The 17,811-nt window shown below is 39.8% G+C and overlaps 1 protein-coding gene across 2 annotated transcripts; it reads right to left on the reverse strand.

Annotated features, from left to right (window-relative positions):
* Positions 1-1,443: 1,443 nt before the first annotated feature.
* LOC120436313 lies at positions 1,444-17,739 on the reverse strand. 2 transcript variants are annotated; one of them, XM_039607114.1, is made up of 5 exons: positions 17,237-17,739; positions 15,672-15,696; positions 3,723-3,898; positions 3,354-3,489; positions 1,444-2,508 (listed from the first exon to the last, which is right to left on the reverse strand). In XM_039607114.1, exons 1-5 carry the CDS (start codon positions 17,710-17,712, stop codon positions 1,765-1,767), a joined length of 1,557 nt encoding a protein of 518 aa, XP_039463048.1. In that variant the 5' UTR covers positions 17,713-17,739; the 3' UTR covers positions 1,444-1,764. The 2 variants fall into 2 exon arrangements, with proteins under 2 accessions (XP_039463048.1, XP_039463045.1); XM_039607111.1 differs by having other exon boundaries at positions 3,723-3,901.
* Positions 17,740-17,811: the final 72 nt, after the last annotated feature.

Here is a 17,811-nt window from a genome sequence, read left to right on the forward strand (position 1 = left end):
ATTCAAATGCATCAATCATCCCTACTACTAAAGTGAAGCTTGTAAATGACTTGCTTACCTATAAAATGTCAAACAGATTTGACATTTTTTTTTTTGCATGTCGAACACATACCACCGTCACGGTCTATTCTTAAAAATAATTTGTGCATCTTCATCGTTATTTACGGTTCCACATGTGGCAAAATTTTTGCGTTGCCTTAATTTACACCCTGTAAATTTAATAATCTATAGTTCAAACGTGGGGATGGGGACTACGTTTTGTTTTTATTTGCTGACATAACCAACTCTGTCTAAAAATAATCCTCTGACATGTTTAAACACATGAAGAATGGGATGTAGTATCCTCTAACTACTTGGTTAAAATAGTGTTAGAGAAATAAACATATTCTTATAGCAATGTGCATCACTGTAATTATAAAACATGAACCATCTAAAATGGTCCCACCAGTGTGTAGTCCTACTTGCACAATCACTTGTGCGTTATACTCAGCCCTGCCCCACTGTTTCCGCAGTGGTTAAACAGTGGCGACGTTCTACACCTGCTGCCTACAAGCTCCCAAAATTGAACAACTGCCAGAAAATTAGATAAAGGATTTACGTTATATGCTGCATCACAGATACACAACTATGAGGGTAAGAAAACAGAAATTAACAGACAAAAAACCCGTTGGCTAACGTCAAATTCAAACATTGTGTTACTCCTCTCTGCTTTATCACACCTAATTTGACTGGTCAGATAGTTTAATCAACATGTGTTTGAGTTACATCAAGTTAATACTGCAAACATACACCATCTAAAGTATTACAGTTATCGAGGATGGTTACTTTTGTTTTAATACAGAGAGAAGCACTGAGCCTGTAGAGGTCAGTAACCATAACACTGAACTATGATCCTGTTCGCCTCGTGTTTGTGTGCTCAGAGGGGGAGCTTCTGCATCACAGAACCTTGTCTGTAACTCTGGAAATGGCTCACAAAATAGAGGAAGCTCCACATGAGCAAAGCTCTTTCTCTGACTCCACAGGCCCAGAGTGACTGCCTCTTGGTTTCGGGAGGTGTGTCACATCAGAGGCCAGAGCTCAGCAGAGTCACTAGCAGAGTGTATAATGAAGGGAACAAGGCAGACAGCAGACATGAGGAGAGGTATTGAGATGGAGCCTGCAATAGCAGCAGAGTGTAGTAGGCTAATGAATGTTAACTACTCATCCTGTGGTCTGGTCATTCACCCCATTGCCCCCTGGCTTTGCTGCAGCTCCTGATGGTGTTGTTTTTGACCCCAATGAAAACCCCCAGATTGGCCTCGTGAAATTCAAATGTCCCAATGTACAAAACTTTATTGACTGCAAATATGTGCAGATGGAATGTTGTAAACTAAAAAAAAGAGCCTATTGTGCAAAGACAACAGCTCATCAGTCGGATGCAGTGGTGTGACTTTGTTGTGTGGGCACCAAAGGACTACCTAGTGCAAAGATTATACATGGATACAGTTGTGCATAAGCCGACTATTTCTTTTGCTACATATATATGCGTCAAAGTACCCGTGTTTGACAAATGAACAAAGTGATATTTTATTTGTAGAAGATTTCATGAATTTTTAAAAAAACATTTTACTGTTGTGTGAAATCAATAAACTCTTATTTTAGCAATGGTATCAAAAACATTAAAACATTGAATGTTTGCAGAACTTATTTACATAGTAAGTATTTAAAGCTCCATGCCTAGCACAAGTTACTTGCACTGGTTCCTTGGGACAACTCCATCTCGTCTCACTTAACCTGTTTTTTGACTAATGCTGTGTTCTGGTAATTTGACAGCATACATGCTACTGCAAACAGTTGGCTGATATTGTAAACAGGTGACATGGTGATGATGCCATCAAAAAGTTTGTTCTGTTTGATCCTCCTAATGACTCGCTCCACATGTACCCTGAGTCTGACTGTGGCCTGTGTCTCCTTAACCTGGTTCTTCTTCTGCTTGGATAGAAAAGGTGGGCGGTACACTTTGCATTTACAACAATCTGTGATCAGGAAGCCCTTATCTACCATCACTGCCATGTCTTCAGTCAACTTCTCAGCAATGCCTGATTGTTTGAATAGTTCCTTGTCACTAACAGAACCTGCGTACAGATCAGAGATGAATGTGACTGGACCATGTGGAGCTATGCCAACCAGGGCTTTCATCGTGCAGTGGGATTTGTACGAAGAGTACGTTTCACTCTGGAGAAGTGGTGAGGATGGTGTCTGACACCTCAGCTCTGTACAATCAAGGATCACCTGGGTGTCTGAGAAATCTTTGAATTCCTTAGGGAGGTAAGCTTGCACTTCTGCACGTGTAAGCCAGATGCACTGAGACCCCAGTGCAGTGGCAAGAAAACTTGTCCATGTTGCAATGATGCGGCTCACTGTGGACTGGTGTATGTTGAATCGATGAGCCAGGTCCCTCTCCTTCAGACCAACAGACAGGAAAACCAGGAAAAGAAAGAACTCGTCGACTGGCTGGAGCAGCTGCCTCTGAAAGGTTAAAACAAAAGGGAAAATGTTACTCCTAAAGCTATGAACTAGTAAGATCATCCTTTTCTTGGCTAAATGTTTTGTGAGATAAGACAGGATAGACCCTTATTAGTCCCACACGTGGGAAATTTGTTGAGTTACAGCAGAAAGTGGCAAAAATTCAGAAAAACAATGGGATAGGATAAGAATAATAATATAAGAAGAATAAGACACTGTAACAATAGAATAAAATACTACGTTGTCAATGTAATTGGTTGTTGTAATGGTTATGCATATAAATTTTTAATTTTTCTACAAAATAGTTGTTTTTATTATCTTTATATACACACTGCAAACGTCCTCATATGAGTTGGCACTCCGTCTCTTGAAGGTCAAAAGCTAAGTTCAACGTGACTGTCCGGACTCATATTGTAGGAGTGATGTAGAGTGCAGAGGGTTGCTTGCAACATGCTCACACACACATGATAATGATTACAGGGATATTCTCTGGTTCAGAGGGCCAAATAATATGTCTGCAAGTAGCAGTGGGACAGAATTAAATAATCAAGAAATAATCAAGGCTAGGCGGGGAAGTGTTTTTCTTTTCTCTCTTACAGAGGAGAGAGCAGATACCAGAGGAGGTCACAAATGTCCGAAGGATGCGGCCAAAACATTTGTGCGATCTCGCAAAAGTTCATCTTTATTTTTTCCCCCCATGTCATGAACACAACAGTACGATGGGGAAAACAATGAGGTGCTGTAGTACACAGGTGTAAGTATGCAAAGGATGCTGAGTCCTTTAGGATCTACATAAATACAATAACATTGCACCTCTAGTTCCAACTACCAACAAAGCCATAGCCTACCGTTTGTGTGCGTGCAGGTGTCAACACTTCTTCGTCCGTGTTGGCAGCTGACTTAGCTCTTGAATCCTGGATCATTTTATAGATGCAAGGCTCAATCAAAACCCAGAATGCCATCAAATGATTATAGCTTGGAAATCTATAAACAAGAGAGACAAACATTGTGTCAATCATTAATTAACATCACACACTGAAATAAAAATAATGTAAATTGTGACAAATATGCTAACGGTATGCTACCTAACATTAAGATAGTCTGATTAGGAGGCTATTTGGTGCATCTACATGAAACATACAATCAGCAAATAAAAATTTAATATCTATGTTGTTTTCATGAAGACTGGAAACACTTGAACTTTAACTTCAATGTACCTGGTATAGAATTGGATGTCAGTGTCAGAGCCAGCAAACCGCTGTAACCCAAACTCTCGCTGGACACGTAACTCCTGTATTTCCTTCCTCAGACTCTCCACATCTTTGGACAGGTCTTCTGCAGCTGCTGCAGACGGCTCAGGGACTGAGCAGTAGTCATGATCTCTTGTAACACTCTGCTGTTAAGAGATATTTTCAGGCATGAATGTAGCTATATCAACTTGAAATAGCTGCTTGATTTATCAAGACATCACATATTTGCAAAAGTGCTCTGATGTTTTCTGAGACATCTGTTACCCACCAGTAATAGCTGACCGGGAGGTCAACGATCACTAGAGCTGGCGAGACGAGCGAAATCCCAGCATATCATTTTTAAACCGCCCGGGGTCTTTCGCTACTCAGGTTAAACATATTTAAGTCTCTTAGGTAACTTCAAAATTTTAATGTTGTGTTTAATTTAGTGTTTAATTTGTTCCTGAGTCAGTTTGGCTGAGATTAAAGTTCAGCTTCATAACTGGACAGTTTTATTTAACACTGAAATCTTACTTAGGCAAGGCAAGGCAAGGCAAGTTTATTTATATAGCACAATTCAACAACATGTGATTCAAAGTGCTTTACAGAGACATTAAAAACAAAAACAAAAACAAAAAGCATGATCTAAAATTGATTAAGACAAACAAACAAACAAACAAACAAAACAGTATTTAAAATCAAAAATCAAAACAGTAGATAAAATCAGAACAATAGATAAAGTCAGCACCGTAATTGTCGGGCTATAAGCCGCTACTTTTTGCACAAGCTTTGAACCCTGCGGCTTTTAGTCAGGTGCGGCTTTTCTATGGATTGTCCATGATTTTTGTGATATCGTAAGAGGATTTGTTTTGTTTGTTCCGCTGTTTTGCGGCACTACGTTGCTTGGCGGAAGGGCATGTGATCAGACACACAGTATCGGAGTTCAAGAGTGGTATGTTGGTCACATGTCCATCCGCCAGGCAACATAGTGCCGCATTTAAGCAGCGCCGAAAACAAACTTCAAAGTAGCGCTACGCGTTCAGTGGGAGGCGTGGATGACGAGCGGCGATAAACTTGCGAAAAGCAAGTTATGCTCAACTCCACCGGCGGATTCTGACAGCGTGGAAAAGTGTGAAAACATCCACGATCACCAATGGATTTCGAAGGGCTGGACTGCTGCATGATGGAGAGGAGGACACCACCACGGCCCTTCTGGGGGTGTTCGACTCTGACACTGACAACGAGGATTTGTTTGGTTTTGAAAGTGACAACGAAGGAAAGAAGCTGAGAGTGGATGACGTAGCCATCCTGAGCCTGTTCGTATCCGACACTGGAGAAGAGGACTTTGGTGGTTTTAGTGCGCAGGAAGATGGTGGTGAATGACTGACTTTTCTTCTTGTTAAAGCTGTGTCACTGCACCTGAGCCTAAAAGGTTGGCTGAATCTATTTTTCTGGTGTGCTGTAGGTTATTGTTATGTACTACATTTGTTACTCATTTATAAAGCACAGCACATGTTTCGTACTTGTAATTACCAGTACTTGTACATATACCTAAAGAGTTATGCAAATATGTACCCCTAATTTGTTTTTCAAAATATTAATAAAAGGGATGTGTCTCCAAACAGCCATCTCTTTCCTGACAATTCCCTTTGTGCATATTCTCTTACATATGATAAATCAACATTGAAACACCTGCGGCTTTTAGTCAGGTGCGGCTAATGTATGTACAAAACAGGATTTTCCCCTGATTTTAGCTTGTGCGGCTAATATTCAGGTGCGCTTTGTAGTCCGGGAAATACGGTAGTTAAAATGTAAGTTTTGAAATTTAAGCTTAAAAGTGTGGATTTGGTGATTTTATTCAAAAGCAGCTGAGAATAGGTGAGTCTTCAATCTGGATTTAAATAAACTGAGTGTTTCAGCTGATCTGAGGCTTTCTGGGAGTTTGTTCCAGAGATATGGAGCATAAAAGCTGAATGCAGCTTCTCCATGTCTGGTTCTGACTCTGGGAACTGATAAGAAACCGGATCCAGATGACCTGAGGGATCTGGAAGGTTCATACTGGGTCAGGAGGTCACTGATGTATTTTGGTCCTAAACCATTCAGAGCTTTATAGACCAGCATCAGAACTTTAAAGTCTATCCTCTGACGGACAGGCAGCCAGTGTAAAGACCTCAGAGCTGGACTGATGTGGTCCACTTTTTGGTCTTAGTGAGGACTCGAGCAGCAGAGTTCTGAATGAGCTGTAGTTGTCTGACTGATTTTTAGGTAGACCTGTAAAGATGCTGTTACAGTAATCAAGCCTACTAAAGATGAATGCATGGACTAGTTTTTCCAGGTCCTGTTGAGACATCAGATCTTTTATCCTTGAAATATTCTTGAGGTGATAGTAAGCTGATTTTGTTATTGTCTTAATGTGTTTTTCTAAGTTTAGGTCTGCATCCATCACTACACCCAAATTTCGCGCCTGGTTTGTGGTTTTTAGGTGTATAGATTGAAGTTCTCTTGTGACCTGTAATCGTTTTTCTTTGGCACCAAAGACTATTACCTCAGTTTTATTTTTGTTTAGCTGGAGAAAATTGTGGCACAACCAGTCATTAATTTCCTCAATGCATTTACCAAGAGCCTGTACAGGGCCTCGGTCTCCCGGTGACATTGTGATATATATTTGTGTGTCATCTGCGTAGCTATGATAGTTTATTTTGTTGTTCTTTATAATCTGTGCCAGTGGGAGCATGTATATGTTAAACAGAAGGGGTCCCAAGATGGAACCTTGGGGAACTCCACATGTGATACTTGTCTGCTCAGATGTGAAGTTACCTATTGATACAAAGTATTTCCTGTTTTCTAAGTATGTTTTGAACCAGTTTAGTACAGTTCCTGAAAGACCTGCCCAGTTGTCCAGTCGTTTGAGTAATATGTTGTGGTCAACTGTATCAAATGCTGCACTGAGATCCAGTAGAACTAAGACTGACATTTTTCCACTGTCTGTATTCAGACATATGTCATTAAACACTTTGGTCAGAGCGGTTTCAGTGCTGTGGTTCTGTCTAAAGCCTGACTGGAAGGCATCATAGCAGTTATTCTGTGTTAAGAAGTAATTGAGCTGTTGAGAAACTGCTTTTTCAATGATCTTACTTAAAAATGGGAGGTTTGAGATCGGCCTGTAGTTGTTCATTTGTGTCTTGTCAAGATTGTCCTTTTTCAGTATAGGTTTTATTACAGCAGTTTTTAGTGATTCTGGAAACACACCTGACATTAAAGAAAAGTTTACGATCTGTAACAGGTCTGACTCCAAAGTCTTTGAGACCTTTTTGAAAAAACTTGTTGGCAGGACATCTAAACAGCAAGAGGAGGAGTTCAGTTGACCTAAGATGTCCTCCAGGTCTTTGCTGTTAATAGGGTGAAACTGTTTGATGGTGTTTAAACAGTTTTTCGGTGGACACAGTACATATCCTGGATCTGCTGTTGATGTACCAATTGCTTGTCTAATCTTTTGGATTTTTTCTGTGAAGAATTTGGCAAAGTCATTGCAGGCCATGGTCGAATGAAGTTCAGTTGCCACTGACACAGGAGGGTTTGTTAGCCTGTCAACTGTAGAGAATAAGACCCGAGCGTTATGACTGTTTTTGGTGATGATGTCAGAGAAGTACGACCTCCTTGCACTCTTCAGTTGTAAATTATAATTGTGAAGTTTCTCTTTATAGATGTCATAATGAACCCTGAGGTTTGTTTTTCTCCATCTGCGCTCAGCTTTCCTACACTCTCTTTTTTCATTTTTCACCAGTGTGGAGTTTCTCCATGGAGACTTCTTCCTTCCAGAGATAACCTTCACCTTGATGGGAGCAATAGTGTCCATTACATTTAACATTTTAGCATTGAAGCTATTGACGAGGTCATTGACTGAACCTCTGGACAGGTCAGGTGTTAATGGGAAGACCTGGTTAAAGATCTCACTACTGTGTTCAGTTATACACCGTTTTGTGATCACTGCTGTTGATATATTTGTGTGGGCTGAGATTTTACTTTCAAAGAAAACACAGTAATGATCAGACAGGCCCACATCAGACACAGTAACGTTTGAAATGCTCAGGCCCTTGGAGATCAGTAGGTCAAGAGTGTGTCCTCTATTATGTGTGGCCTTTGTTACATGCTGAGTCAGCCCAAAGTTGCCCAGAGTGTTACTCAGGTCTTTAGTCCCTTTGTCCTGAGGGTTGTCCACATGGATGTTAAAATCCCCAACAATAATTACACAGTCGAAATCAACACAGATCACAGACAGCAGTTCACTGAGGTCATTAAAAAAGTCTGTGCAGTATTTGGGAGGCCTGTAAACATTAAGAAACACAACTTTGGATGGGGCCTTCAGCTGTAAAGCCACATATTCAAAAGACTGAAAACTTCCAGGAGATAGCTGCTTACATCGAAATGATTCATTAAATAAGATGGCAACCCCTCCTCCTCTCCTGCTCACCCTGGCCTCACTGATAAAACTGTAGTTAGGAGGGGTCGTCTCGATGAGAACAGCTCCACTGTTACTTTGGTCCAACCAAGTTTCAATTACAAACATAAAATCAAGGCTGTGCTCGGTGATTAAATCATTAATTAAAAATGTTTTCCCAGCTAAAGATCTAACGTTTAATAAAGCCAACTTAAGTGTTTTAGAGGTATTATTTGCCCCCTCGTGTTTGGGAGCAGTCTGTGGCACACAAGGTATGTTTACTATATTTAAAGATCTTTAGAGTGCAGCTCTCTGTGTTTTGACCAGGCCACATGTCTCCTTCTGTCACCTAAAAGTACAGAAATTTTAAAACCTTCTAATAAACAGGGTCCCAGCTTCTCCTGGGAAAAGTCACCACTGTCATAATCCTCACAGCCTGGACCCTCCACACATCACACATCAGACTGCGGAGACAGGGCATGAAGGTGGTGTACTTAGAGAGCTGTGAATGTATTTTGAATTACACCCGTCATATCCCCTGATATAAAATGTTCTGTTTTTATTTAAACAGCTGACTGAATTAAATACACTAAAAACTCAAGAGGAATCATTTTCACTGGGAGCAAAAACAGCATGTTAATGCATGGAAATCCTGACTGCTCCAAAAATGATTATATTTTAAATACTTCCAAACCCCAGCAGCTGTCTATTGTAAGTTTTCAGTGTCTACTTAAATAAAAATAAAAGTGTCCTGACATCTCACCTGTTTGTTTTTATTCAGACCATACATGTGTACTATTTTTATTAATAGCGAGATTTCGCTTGTGTTTTCATAAATGTAGCGATTGTGCTTAACTATATAAAACTTACTGTAACTATTAATCACAGTTAGTGAACCTCAACCTCCTGGCTCATGCAACATAACTGTGTTCAAATATGCAGTCACGTGTTTCCGCCCAATGTGGCGCTCCACAGTGGGCCTGTCTCAAAATGCGTACTTGCGTTCTCGTGTACTCGTGATACGTCATCAGTCGGAGACCAAGTACTGTTCCAATTCAAAGTACGCATCAAGCCGAGAACGCGAAAAAGTCCCGGATGTGTTCTCGCGCCGCCTGTTTTATCGAGCATGCATCGGTGGTGACTTGTGTGGACTTGGTACAGCTAAATATCCCAGAATGCATTTCGTCCAAACGCAAACGTGGCAATGGCGGGCGAGCGCGGGTAAAAACGTTTAAATATTACTCTTTTCTGGGTCACAAAATAAACTTTTAGATTATTGTCAAGCGAGAATGTAGCTGTGTAAACTTCAAATATCTGCTCGATTTATCAAGATTTCATATATTTCCAAAAGTGCTCCGACGTTTTCGGAGACGTCTGTGACCCGCCAGCTCCATAGCAGACTGGGAGGTCGAGGATTACTAGAGCCGGCGAGAACAGCACATCGTTAACACCCCAAAAAAAAAAAAAAAATTGCGGGTTTGGAGAAGGAAGCCTCAACCGTACGGAGGGAAGTTGACGAACTCAAAGAAAAGGCAAGAGAGCAAGACCGGTATTCACAAAGGTGGAATCTAAGGATCAAAGGAACGAAAGACAACATGGGCGAAGATATCAGAAAAGAGGTGATCAAAATTCTCGCCAAGGTCGCCCCAGAATGGTCAGATAATATGGACACTGTGCATCGCACTGGAAGAAAGGAAGAGGGCAGAAATCGCCAAGTCATGATTCAGTTCACAAAGCGCCTGCACCGAGACGGAATATGGAAGAAGTCCAAAAATGAATCGGCTTTGTGAGAGTGCAAAATTCCATTTTGCCGAGGACCTGACGAAGGAGGATCGTGTGGAGAGGGAGAAGGTTTGGCTGAAAATTTTACAAGCCAGAAATGTGGGGAAGAAGGCTTACTACAGAGGAGCTGTCGGTTATATTAATGGCCGTCACGTTCTGACAGATGGTTGAAAAGTGTTCACTCTTGTTTGTTCTTTGAACTCTGCATAAAGAGGGACGTTTGACAGTTTTGAATGGCATAGATGCCGGCACCGCTGTTCTTTCACCTTTCTCTAAACAGGAAAGTAAACTAACTTTTTCTCTTTTTCTATTCAAGTTTGATATTCTTGATATTTGCAATCTATTTTTATTTATTTTTAATGCTACGCACATGTTTATCCATTGTGTCGTTGAATGTTAAAGGTCTCAGGGATAACGTTAAAAGAAAAGCAATGTTTATGTTTATCAAAGGGCTAAAAGCTAATTGCACCTTATCTCATTCAAGGTAAAGTTTAAGGTAAGGTAAAGTTTATTTATTAAGCGCTTTTCATAGACAGGTAGTCAGAAAGCGCTACACAGAGATTAAATAAAATAAAGAGTACGATAAATAGCAAAATGCACAATAAACACAATATAGAGTTTAAATGTAAATTAAAACTATAAAAATGTAAAAAGCATTGGTCAACAGAAAGCTTGTTTAAACAGTAAAGTTTTTAACTGTTTTTTAAAGGATTCCACAGAGTCAACCAAACGTAGTTGTAGAGGTAGACTGTTCCACAGCCTTGGTGCCACAGACTGAAAGGCTCTGTCCCCTTTCGTCTTCAGACGTGTTCTGGGAGCAACCAACAAACTGAGTCTGTGAGCGGAGACGGCGAGCAGCAGTGTATTTTGTGAGAAGCTTGGATAAATAATCTGGGGCTTGGCCATTTAGTGCTCTGTACGTTAAAACAATAATTTTAAAACGAATTCTAAAATCTATTGGGAGCCAATGTAAAGAACATAAAATAGGAGTGATGTGAGCTCGCTTGCTAGAGCGAGTTAGTAGTCTAGCTGCTGCGTTTTGTATAGCTTGGAGGCGAGAAAGAGATGATTTATCCAAGCTGGTAAACAGGGAATTACAATAATCTAAATGCGATGACACAAATGCATGGACAATTTTTTCCAGTTCAGCTAAGGAGACCATATGTCGCAGTTTAGAAATATTCCTTAAATGAAAGAAACAGGAACGAGACAGAGATTTTACGTGTGAGTCAAGGCCCAAAGAAGAGTCAAATATTACTCCAAGATTTCGAATATTTGGCTTAGCAGAAGAACAGAAAGGGGCAAGAACCTGACTGATTTTAGAATATAGATCAGGAGGAGCTATGATCATGGTCTCTGTCTTGTTCATGTTTAAAACAAGATAATTGTTAGAAAGCCAATCAGACATTTGAGTTAAAGCCTGGACTAGGGTGGACAGCCTATCCAGCTGATGAGGCTTAAAGGACATATACAGCTGAATGTCATCGGCATAGAAATGATAAGACAGGTCACTAAAAGACTGAATAATGCCAGCTAAAGGAAGCATATAAAAAGAAAATAATAATGGACCCAAAACTGAACCCTGTGGAACCCCGCAGGTTAGGGCAGCAGTGTTAGAGGAGAACCTATCAGTCCTAACAGAAAAGGTCCTGTCTGATAAGTAGGAAGAAAACCAGTCTAAGGCAGTGCCTCATTCAAGCGTCACTTGAATGAGAAGAAACTCATTCAAGTGACGCTGATGCCACCTTCTGGTCAAATCGATGGGGTGAAAAAAATCCTCTTCAGCCACTGATCCAACCACTCTGCTGGAGTAGCTCTCCGTTTCTACCGATGTCCAGGGAAGGTCGTAACTTTTCAGGCTGATGATTCAGGACACTGGCTGGTAGTTGTATTGAATATTGATGGTTCTTTTGTGATTCTAGTAAATGTTTATGGGTTTTCCTCTATAACTCTAAATAAGCTCGTGCTGGAAAAAATAACAGATGTCCTTTCCGAGTATAAACTTTTATACCACACAGACCATGCATTACTAGGCATCGACTTTAATCTTGTTCCTAATGAATGGCAGGATAGAGATCCTCCCAGATACAGTATTAATCAGTGGAATCCAATTCTGACAGAGTTCAATGATTCAAACAATTTAAGTGATATATGGAGAGCGAAAAACCCTGGAGTTACTCAATTCTCTTGGATTCAACCAAATGGTAATAATATGTCCAGACTAGATCTGTGGTTGGGCTCGACTTTACTATATAGATCTGTTTCACATGTTTCTATCTCAGCAGCCCTGTTGACAGATCACAGTATTATTATTCTTAAACGCCAATTTAAAGGAAAGGCATGCAGAAATAAATTTTTAATGACAATTTTCACCAAACAATTTTTCCCTTCACAACTAAAAATAAAATATATGTTTAGAGATTATTATTCAAAGTTTTTGACTAAATATCTTTATTTTTCAAGTCCACCTAAAGCAAAAGAAAATCACTTTAAAATTGTAAATGCCATATATCTGTCCAATGACTATCTTCACAGGAAATTAAATATAGATACAAACGCATGCACTTTCTGCAATACTGATATTGAAACTACAGCATCTTTTTTATTCATGTGAAAGCTTCAGATCTTTTGGGGATGATTTTCAGTACTGGTTAACCTCTAAAAACATTGACTGCCCTTCTCTAACCTTTCAAGTAATTAGATTTGGCCTACAAACAGAAAAAAAAACCCCAAAAACTTATTTATAGTTGCAAAATTTCCAATTCACAAATGTCGCTTCTTGAAAATTACTCTGATTTTTGTTGGCTTTAAAAATGAAGTCCTGTGTGTAAGACTTCATTAGATAAGTGTAACTTAAAGCTCACACATTACTTGAATTTTTGATGCAGCTTTTCAATTGAGCTAGATTGTATGTGCGTACTTTTGTTTTTACTTTTATATGATAGGTCACCTTGCTGTACTTTTATGCTGCTTTATGGTATTTCTGACCTATAATATTCTTTAAATGTTCTTTGTTCGACGACTGCTTTGTTCTTGGCCACTTATACATGTATACAACTTTTTGTTGACATGTAAAATAAGCGCTATATTGTTATTTTTTGACAATAAAGGACAAAAATTGTACTGCTATATCGGACTTATCTCAGTCTGGGTTGATGCATCAGTTTCACTTGAAGAACACTGAACACTTACGGATACTTTAGTAGCTTCAGCTGCTTCATTGCTTGTCTCCTCCATAACTGACACAGTGTCTGATTGGTCACCATCATCCACGCACATGTTGGCTACTGTAGAAGCGGGTTGTTGTTTACCACCATCCCAGAAACTGTTTAGCATCTCTGGTCTTATGCGTTTCTTAGCGCGGTTTTCACTCGCTTTTCCCAGACCCGTGGTCTCCTCATAGCGAAAAACTGTCGGGACTGTATTTGGTTTTAGTCTTCGCTTATAACCAGGTGCACCTGTGAGCTCTTTTATCAACCGTGGTCGACTAAATGCCTCAAACGCATCAGTATGGGCTCAAAATGTGGTCATAAATATTTTGTACTTGTAAATCAGTTTTGTACTTGTAAATCAGGATTTGTATATGTAAAAAAGATTTGTGTGTGGACTTAGCCAAAAAAAACCCTGCAAGTTACAAGTACGAATTTTGACCCTATTTTTCTTCCTGTCATCTGATTGGTCAATGTCATGTCAATCACAAATGTAACAATCCAATCAGAGAACAGATGTGTTTGACTGTCGGAGGGGCACTTTTTTGAACTGCAGGTCTTTGAAGGGAATAAATGCCCTTTTACATGCCAACCCAGCGTTTTCCTTCATCACCACGAAGGAAAACAGTCTGTGGTCGTCCGAGTTTGGTGATTTTTGTGTCACAGGTCTGCTTTATACAGGGACTTCCACAGCCTTTTCAACAGCGCTGCGGACCACGGGGGAGGGGGAGTGTTTTGGAAATGACAGTCTTCATTACAAAGCTTTCTTCGTTATGAATTAGCATACATGTTTTTATTGAACATTTGAAGAACTAGCAAAAAACCCAGAAACTGTTGTAGAGGACAAAGTCAGAGATAGAAACGACAAGGAGCAGGTGCATCTAGTACAGGTAGAGCTGCTGCAAAAACCCACAGAGCTCAGCAGCCAGCGCAACAAATTCTGGATCCTTTGCTTTTAGTTAGCAGTTAGCATTAGCAGCACATCCTGCGTCCGATGTGAAAGGACCTTTATGCTGCGCACTGTGACTCACAGCAATGGTCCCGGGTCAGCCCTGACTTTGTGTTAAACTAATCCTAAAGTAATAATGGTATTTCTAACCACTGACATACCACAACTTTATCCTTTCAACAGCTGCTGAAAGTTAGGGGACCTAGCTGCTATCGGATATTTATATAGAGATCCTCCAGCTTCAAACTGTATTACCCTTCAAGGACCTGCAGTTCAAAAAAGTGCCCCTCCGACAGCCAAACCCATCTGTTCTCTGATTGGATTGTTACATTTGCGATTGACATGACATTGACCAATCAGATGACAGGAAGAAAAATAGGGTCAAAATTCGTACTTGTAACTTGCAGGGGGGGTTTTGGCTGAGTCCACACACAAATCTTTTTTACACATACAAATCTTTTTTACGCACGCACAAATTCTTTTTACACATACAAATCTTTTTTTTTACGCACGCACAAATTCTTTTTACACATACAAATCTTTTTTTTTTACGCATGCACAAATTCTTTTTACACATACAAATCCTGATTTACAAGTACAAAATATTTATGACCACATTTTGAGCCCATACATCAGGGCTAAAATGGCGAGAGCACAGCCGCGGGTCTTTGGGGAGTTGTACTCGACCGCAGGCATCTTCCCATTGCTTTCTTCTTGTTTTCTCATGAGGAAAGCTGTGCAGACTTACATCTGTTCCTTTGTTGCCCTTCGACTGGAAATTACAACCAAAAGCTGCACAGTGCGGCATAGTAGCTCCTTTCCTGCAACAACAGGCTAGCTGAACGAAAGCGCCTGCCCACAACCAATATACATCATCGTCCCAGAATGCATTGCGTGCACAAAAACATGGCCGCTCCCAAGGCTTCAAAATGGTTTTAAACAACAAAGATTTCATGAATAACGAAAACATTTTAGTTATTTTCAACCATGTTTATGTAGTGGAGATAATTTGTAACATATTTAGAGTAACTTGACATAATAGTCGGGGTTCCTTTTAAGAAAAAAAAAAGGAAAAACTGTAAATGTGAATATTACCAAAGAAATCCTGCTCCTGATCAGAGCTTTCCTCCTGACACTCAGACGACCACATTTTATTTATGCCTGATTTCACTTCAGGTTTCTCTTTATTTTGATTTATGCAACACAGTACACACGGAGGCCAGCCAAGTGAAATTAACCATGTGTTGTGACCACATGGGGGAAATTGGGATTATTATTATTTGTATTACGCTTAGTTGTTGTCCCTGTGGTTTTCCCTTTAGTATTTAAAATGGTTTTCTCAGTGTCTCTATAGGCTCAGCTGTCTCTCATTTGGGGAGTTTGTTGAGTTATGATAGGATTTTGCTAAGCATTATTTTGAAGGAGTTCTGTTTAGCTGACCTCTTTTAGCGGTCCACTTATTTCTTAACATAGCATATTTCTGTGATTGTGTATATTAACATTATTTTTGTCATTTTGGGGGTATTGCAAAAGCCACATTTTATAAATTACACCCGTACCTGTGCATCCTCGGCTGCTGGGTCACTGAAAAGAGAGAAAACAAAAGCCCATTTCACATTAATCTTTCATTCTTTTTTGTTGATTTTTGTAGAAAATCATCAATGACTGGACATTCAAAGGTGTCTCACATACAAGAAAAATAACAATGATAAAACTTTAAGATACTTCACCTTGTTTTCTTAACGAGTTGAATGTTTTAAGTCATGTTAATTTACAAATTTGTTAATTTCAACAAATCTGTAATATTAACCTCACTTTTTTAACCTTTAACCTTTGATGGTTCTAATAGACTGTGCGCCTTAGCATTTGCTACTTCCGGTGGGGAAACTCCTGTAGAGCACTTCGTTTCCTGAGTGATATTCGTGATATTATGGTCGGGTTTTCCAAAACAAGTTAACCAAATGGATGAATCATGCGGCGATTTACATATCTCGAGATGTCTTGGGCATTTACCATTTATATATCTGTAGATGATGTTCACTGACTTGAACTCGATTATTCTACACTAAGAGCAGAACAATTAAAACCACATATGGGATTTGTGAAATGTTTAAATAAAGGTTCGTTTAATACATTTTCATGCATCTGGACCACAGTAGAACAGATCTCATACTACTGTCCAATTTTGCTTTATTAGCTGTTCTTGCAACTTTAAACTTTGTGGGGTTTTTTCAGTTGTTCTCACTTCATAGAAGCTACTGTACATCTGACCAGCATCCTGTGTAGACACCTTCATAGAGAGGACATTAAATTAAACTCCTCTGAGATATTAAATTACACATTGTGTGACAGTAGGGGGCACTGCATTTTTTTGCATTAATGCAATTAATTAAATCTGTGAATGAGATCATTGGAAATTGGTCATAAAAGCTGTGCAGAAAGCAAAGAAACACAAGATTAATCCAGGTTAAGAAAGCAGTACAGAGAGGGGGGAAAGCAGTGGCCAGGATTATAAGAGAATATGCATTTGGTGTTTTGGTCAATATTTTAATATATAGTCAAAGTTAGCAGCCCTTTTGCTTTATATTATCTGCTCTTGATGGATTTAAGCTGTATTCCCTGGACCAGAGATCTGAGGTGACTTCAATCAACAGCTGATGGTTTGTGTTATTGTTGATAGTTAATATCGTCAACTAATAGGGTTCATTTGCTTCAATAAAGTGTATTTCATGTAATCAAATGTTTTTCGTCTGCTTTAAGGTGATCAGAATTTGAAATTTGAGATGTGGAATCATTTAAAGCAAGTTCAAAGAAAGTGCTGAAATCTGCCTTTATTGAAGTTTCACAAATCACAGAAAGGTTTCATAAAATCGTTGTTTTGTTGTGCTTTTGTTCTGCTGTTAGTGTGGAATAATTGAGTACAGGTTTGAAATGTCAGGGTTGTGTAGTTTTTGCTCTGCAGCAGATCAAACATGCTTAGAGTGGAGAATAAGTTGCTCTTTATCCATTTCCCTAATCGGAAGCTACAAACGCAAACCAACTTCAGCCTCGTGTTAAAATGTACATTTGTGTGGTAATGTTATAAAGCAATGGGTCACTAGTTGAAAACTTCAGGATTTCTTACCTTGTATAGTCCCGAATTTCATCAGGTGATGTGGCAAATCGCTGCAGTCCCTGAGTCGACTGATAAGACCCGAGCTGCAGCCTGAGCTCGTCGATCTCCCCTGATATGGTTTCATATTTAACGCGGTGCTCCAAAACTCCAGGTCGCTCTGTCTTTTTCGAAAAATTATTCCAGTGGAATAACGACGGAACAACTTTCGGCTGCAGACAACGCTTCCCAGAGGAAGACACGAAGATGTCTCCAGTCTCAAAATGCCGACTACACACTCTAGAGCTGGTCGTAACTGTGAAGCCGTGCCTTCTGATTTCCATCAGCCATTGTGCGCGCAATTCAGGATCCTTGGGAAAGCAGTGGAAACTTAACATCTTGTTAAACCTGCCCCCAGCAGTGCACAGCGGGACACAGCAGTGGTGAGTGTTCCCACCTTCTGCTCTTTGTAGCTTAACGCGATCTTCCCGCTTTCGTATTTTGGACATGATTTTAGAGTTTATCTTTGCAGTAGCGACTGGCCGCAAAATAAAGCTACCGGAAATGTACAACTCTACCTCCGGTCTTGAAACAGGAAGTTAGCGTTT

Source organism: Oreochromis aureus, linkage group 3, assembly GCF_013358895.1.
Source record: "Oreochromis aureus strain Israel breed Guangdong linkage group 3, ZZ_aureus, whole genome shotgun sequence".
Taxonomy (NCBI): Eukaryota; Metazoa; Chordata; class Actinopteri; order Cichliformes; family Cichlidae; genus Oreochromis; species Oreochromis aureus.

Excerpts from the sequence above, each read along its gene's own strand:
- LOC120436313 (XM_039607111.1), bottom strand. The coding sequence starts at position 17,712 with ATGTCCAAAATACGAAAGCGGGAAGATCGCGTTAAGCTACAAAGAGCA. Across the intron at positions 15,697-17,236 it reads GAAATTCGGGACTATACAAG|TGACCCAGCAGCCGAGGATG; the intron begins GTAAGAAATCCT and ends CTCTCTTTTCAG. Across the intron at positions 2,509-3,353 it reads CACCTGCACGCACACAAACG|AGGCAGCTGCTCCAGCCAGT; the intron begins GTAGGCTATGGC and ends TTAACCTTTCAG.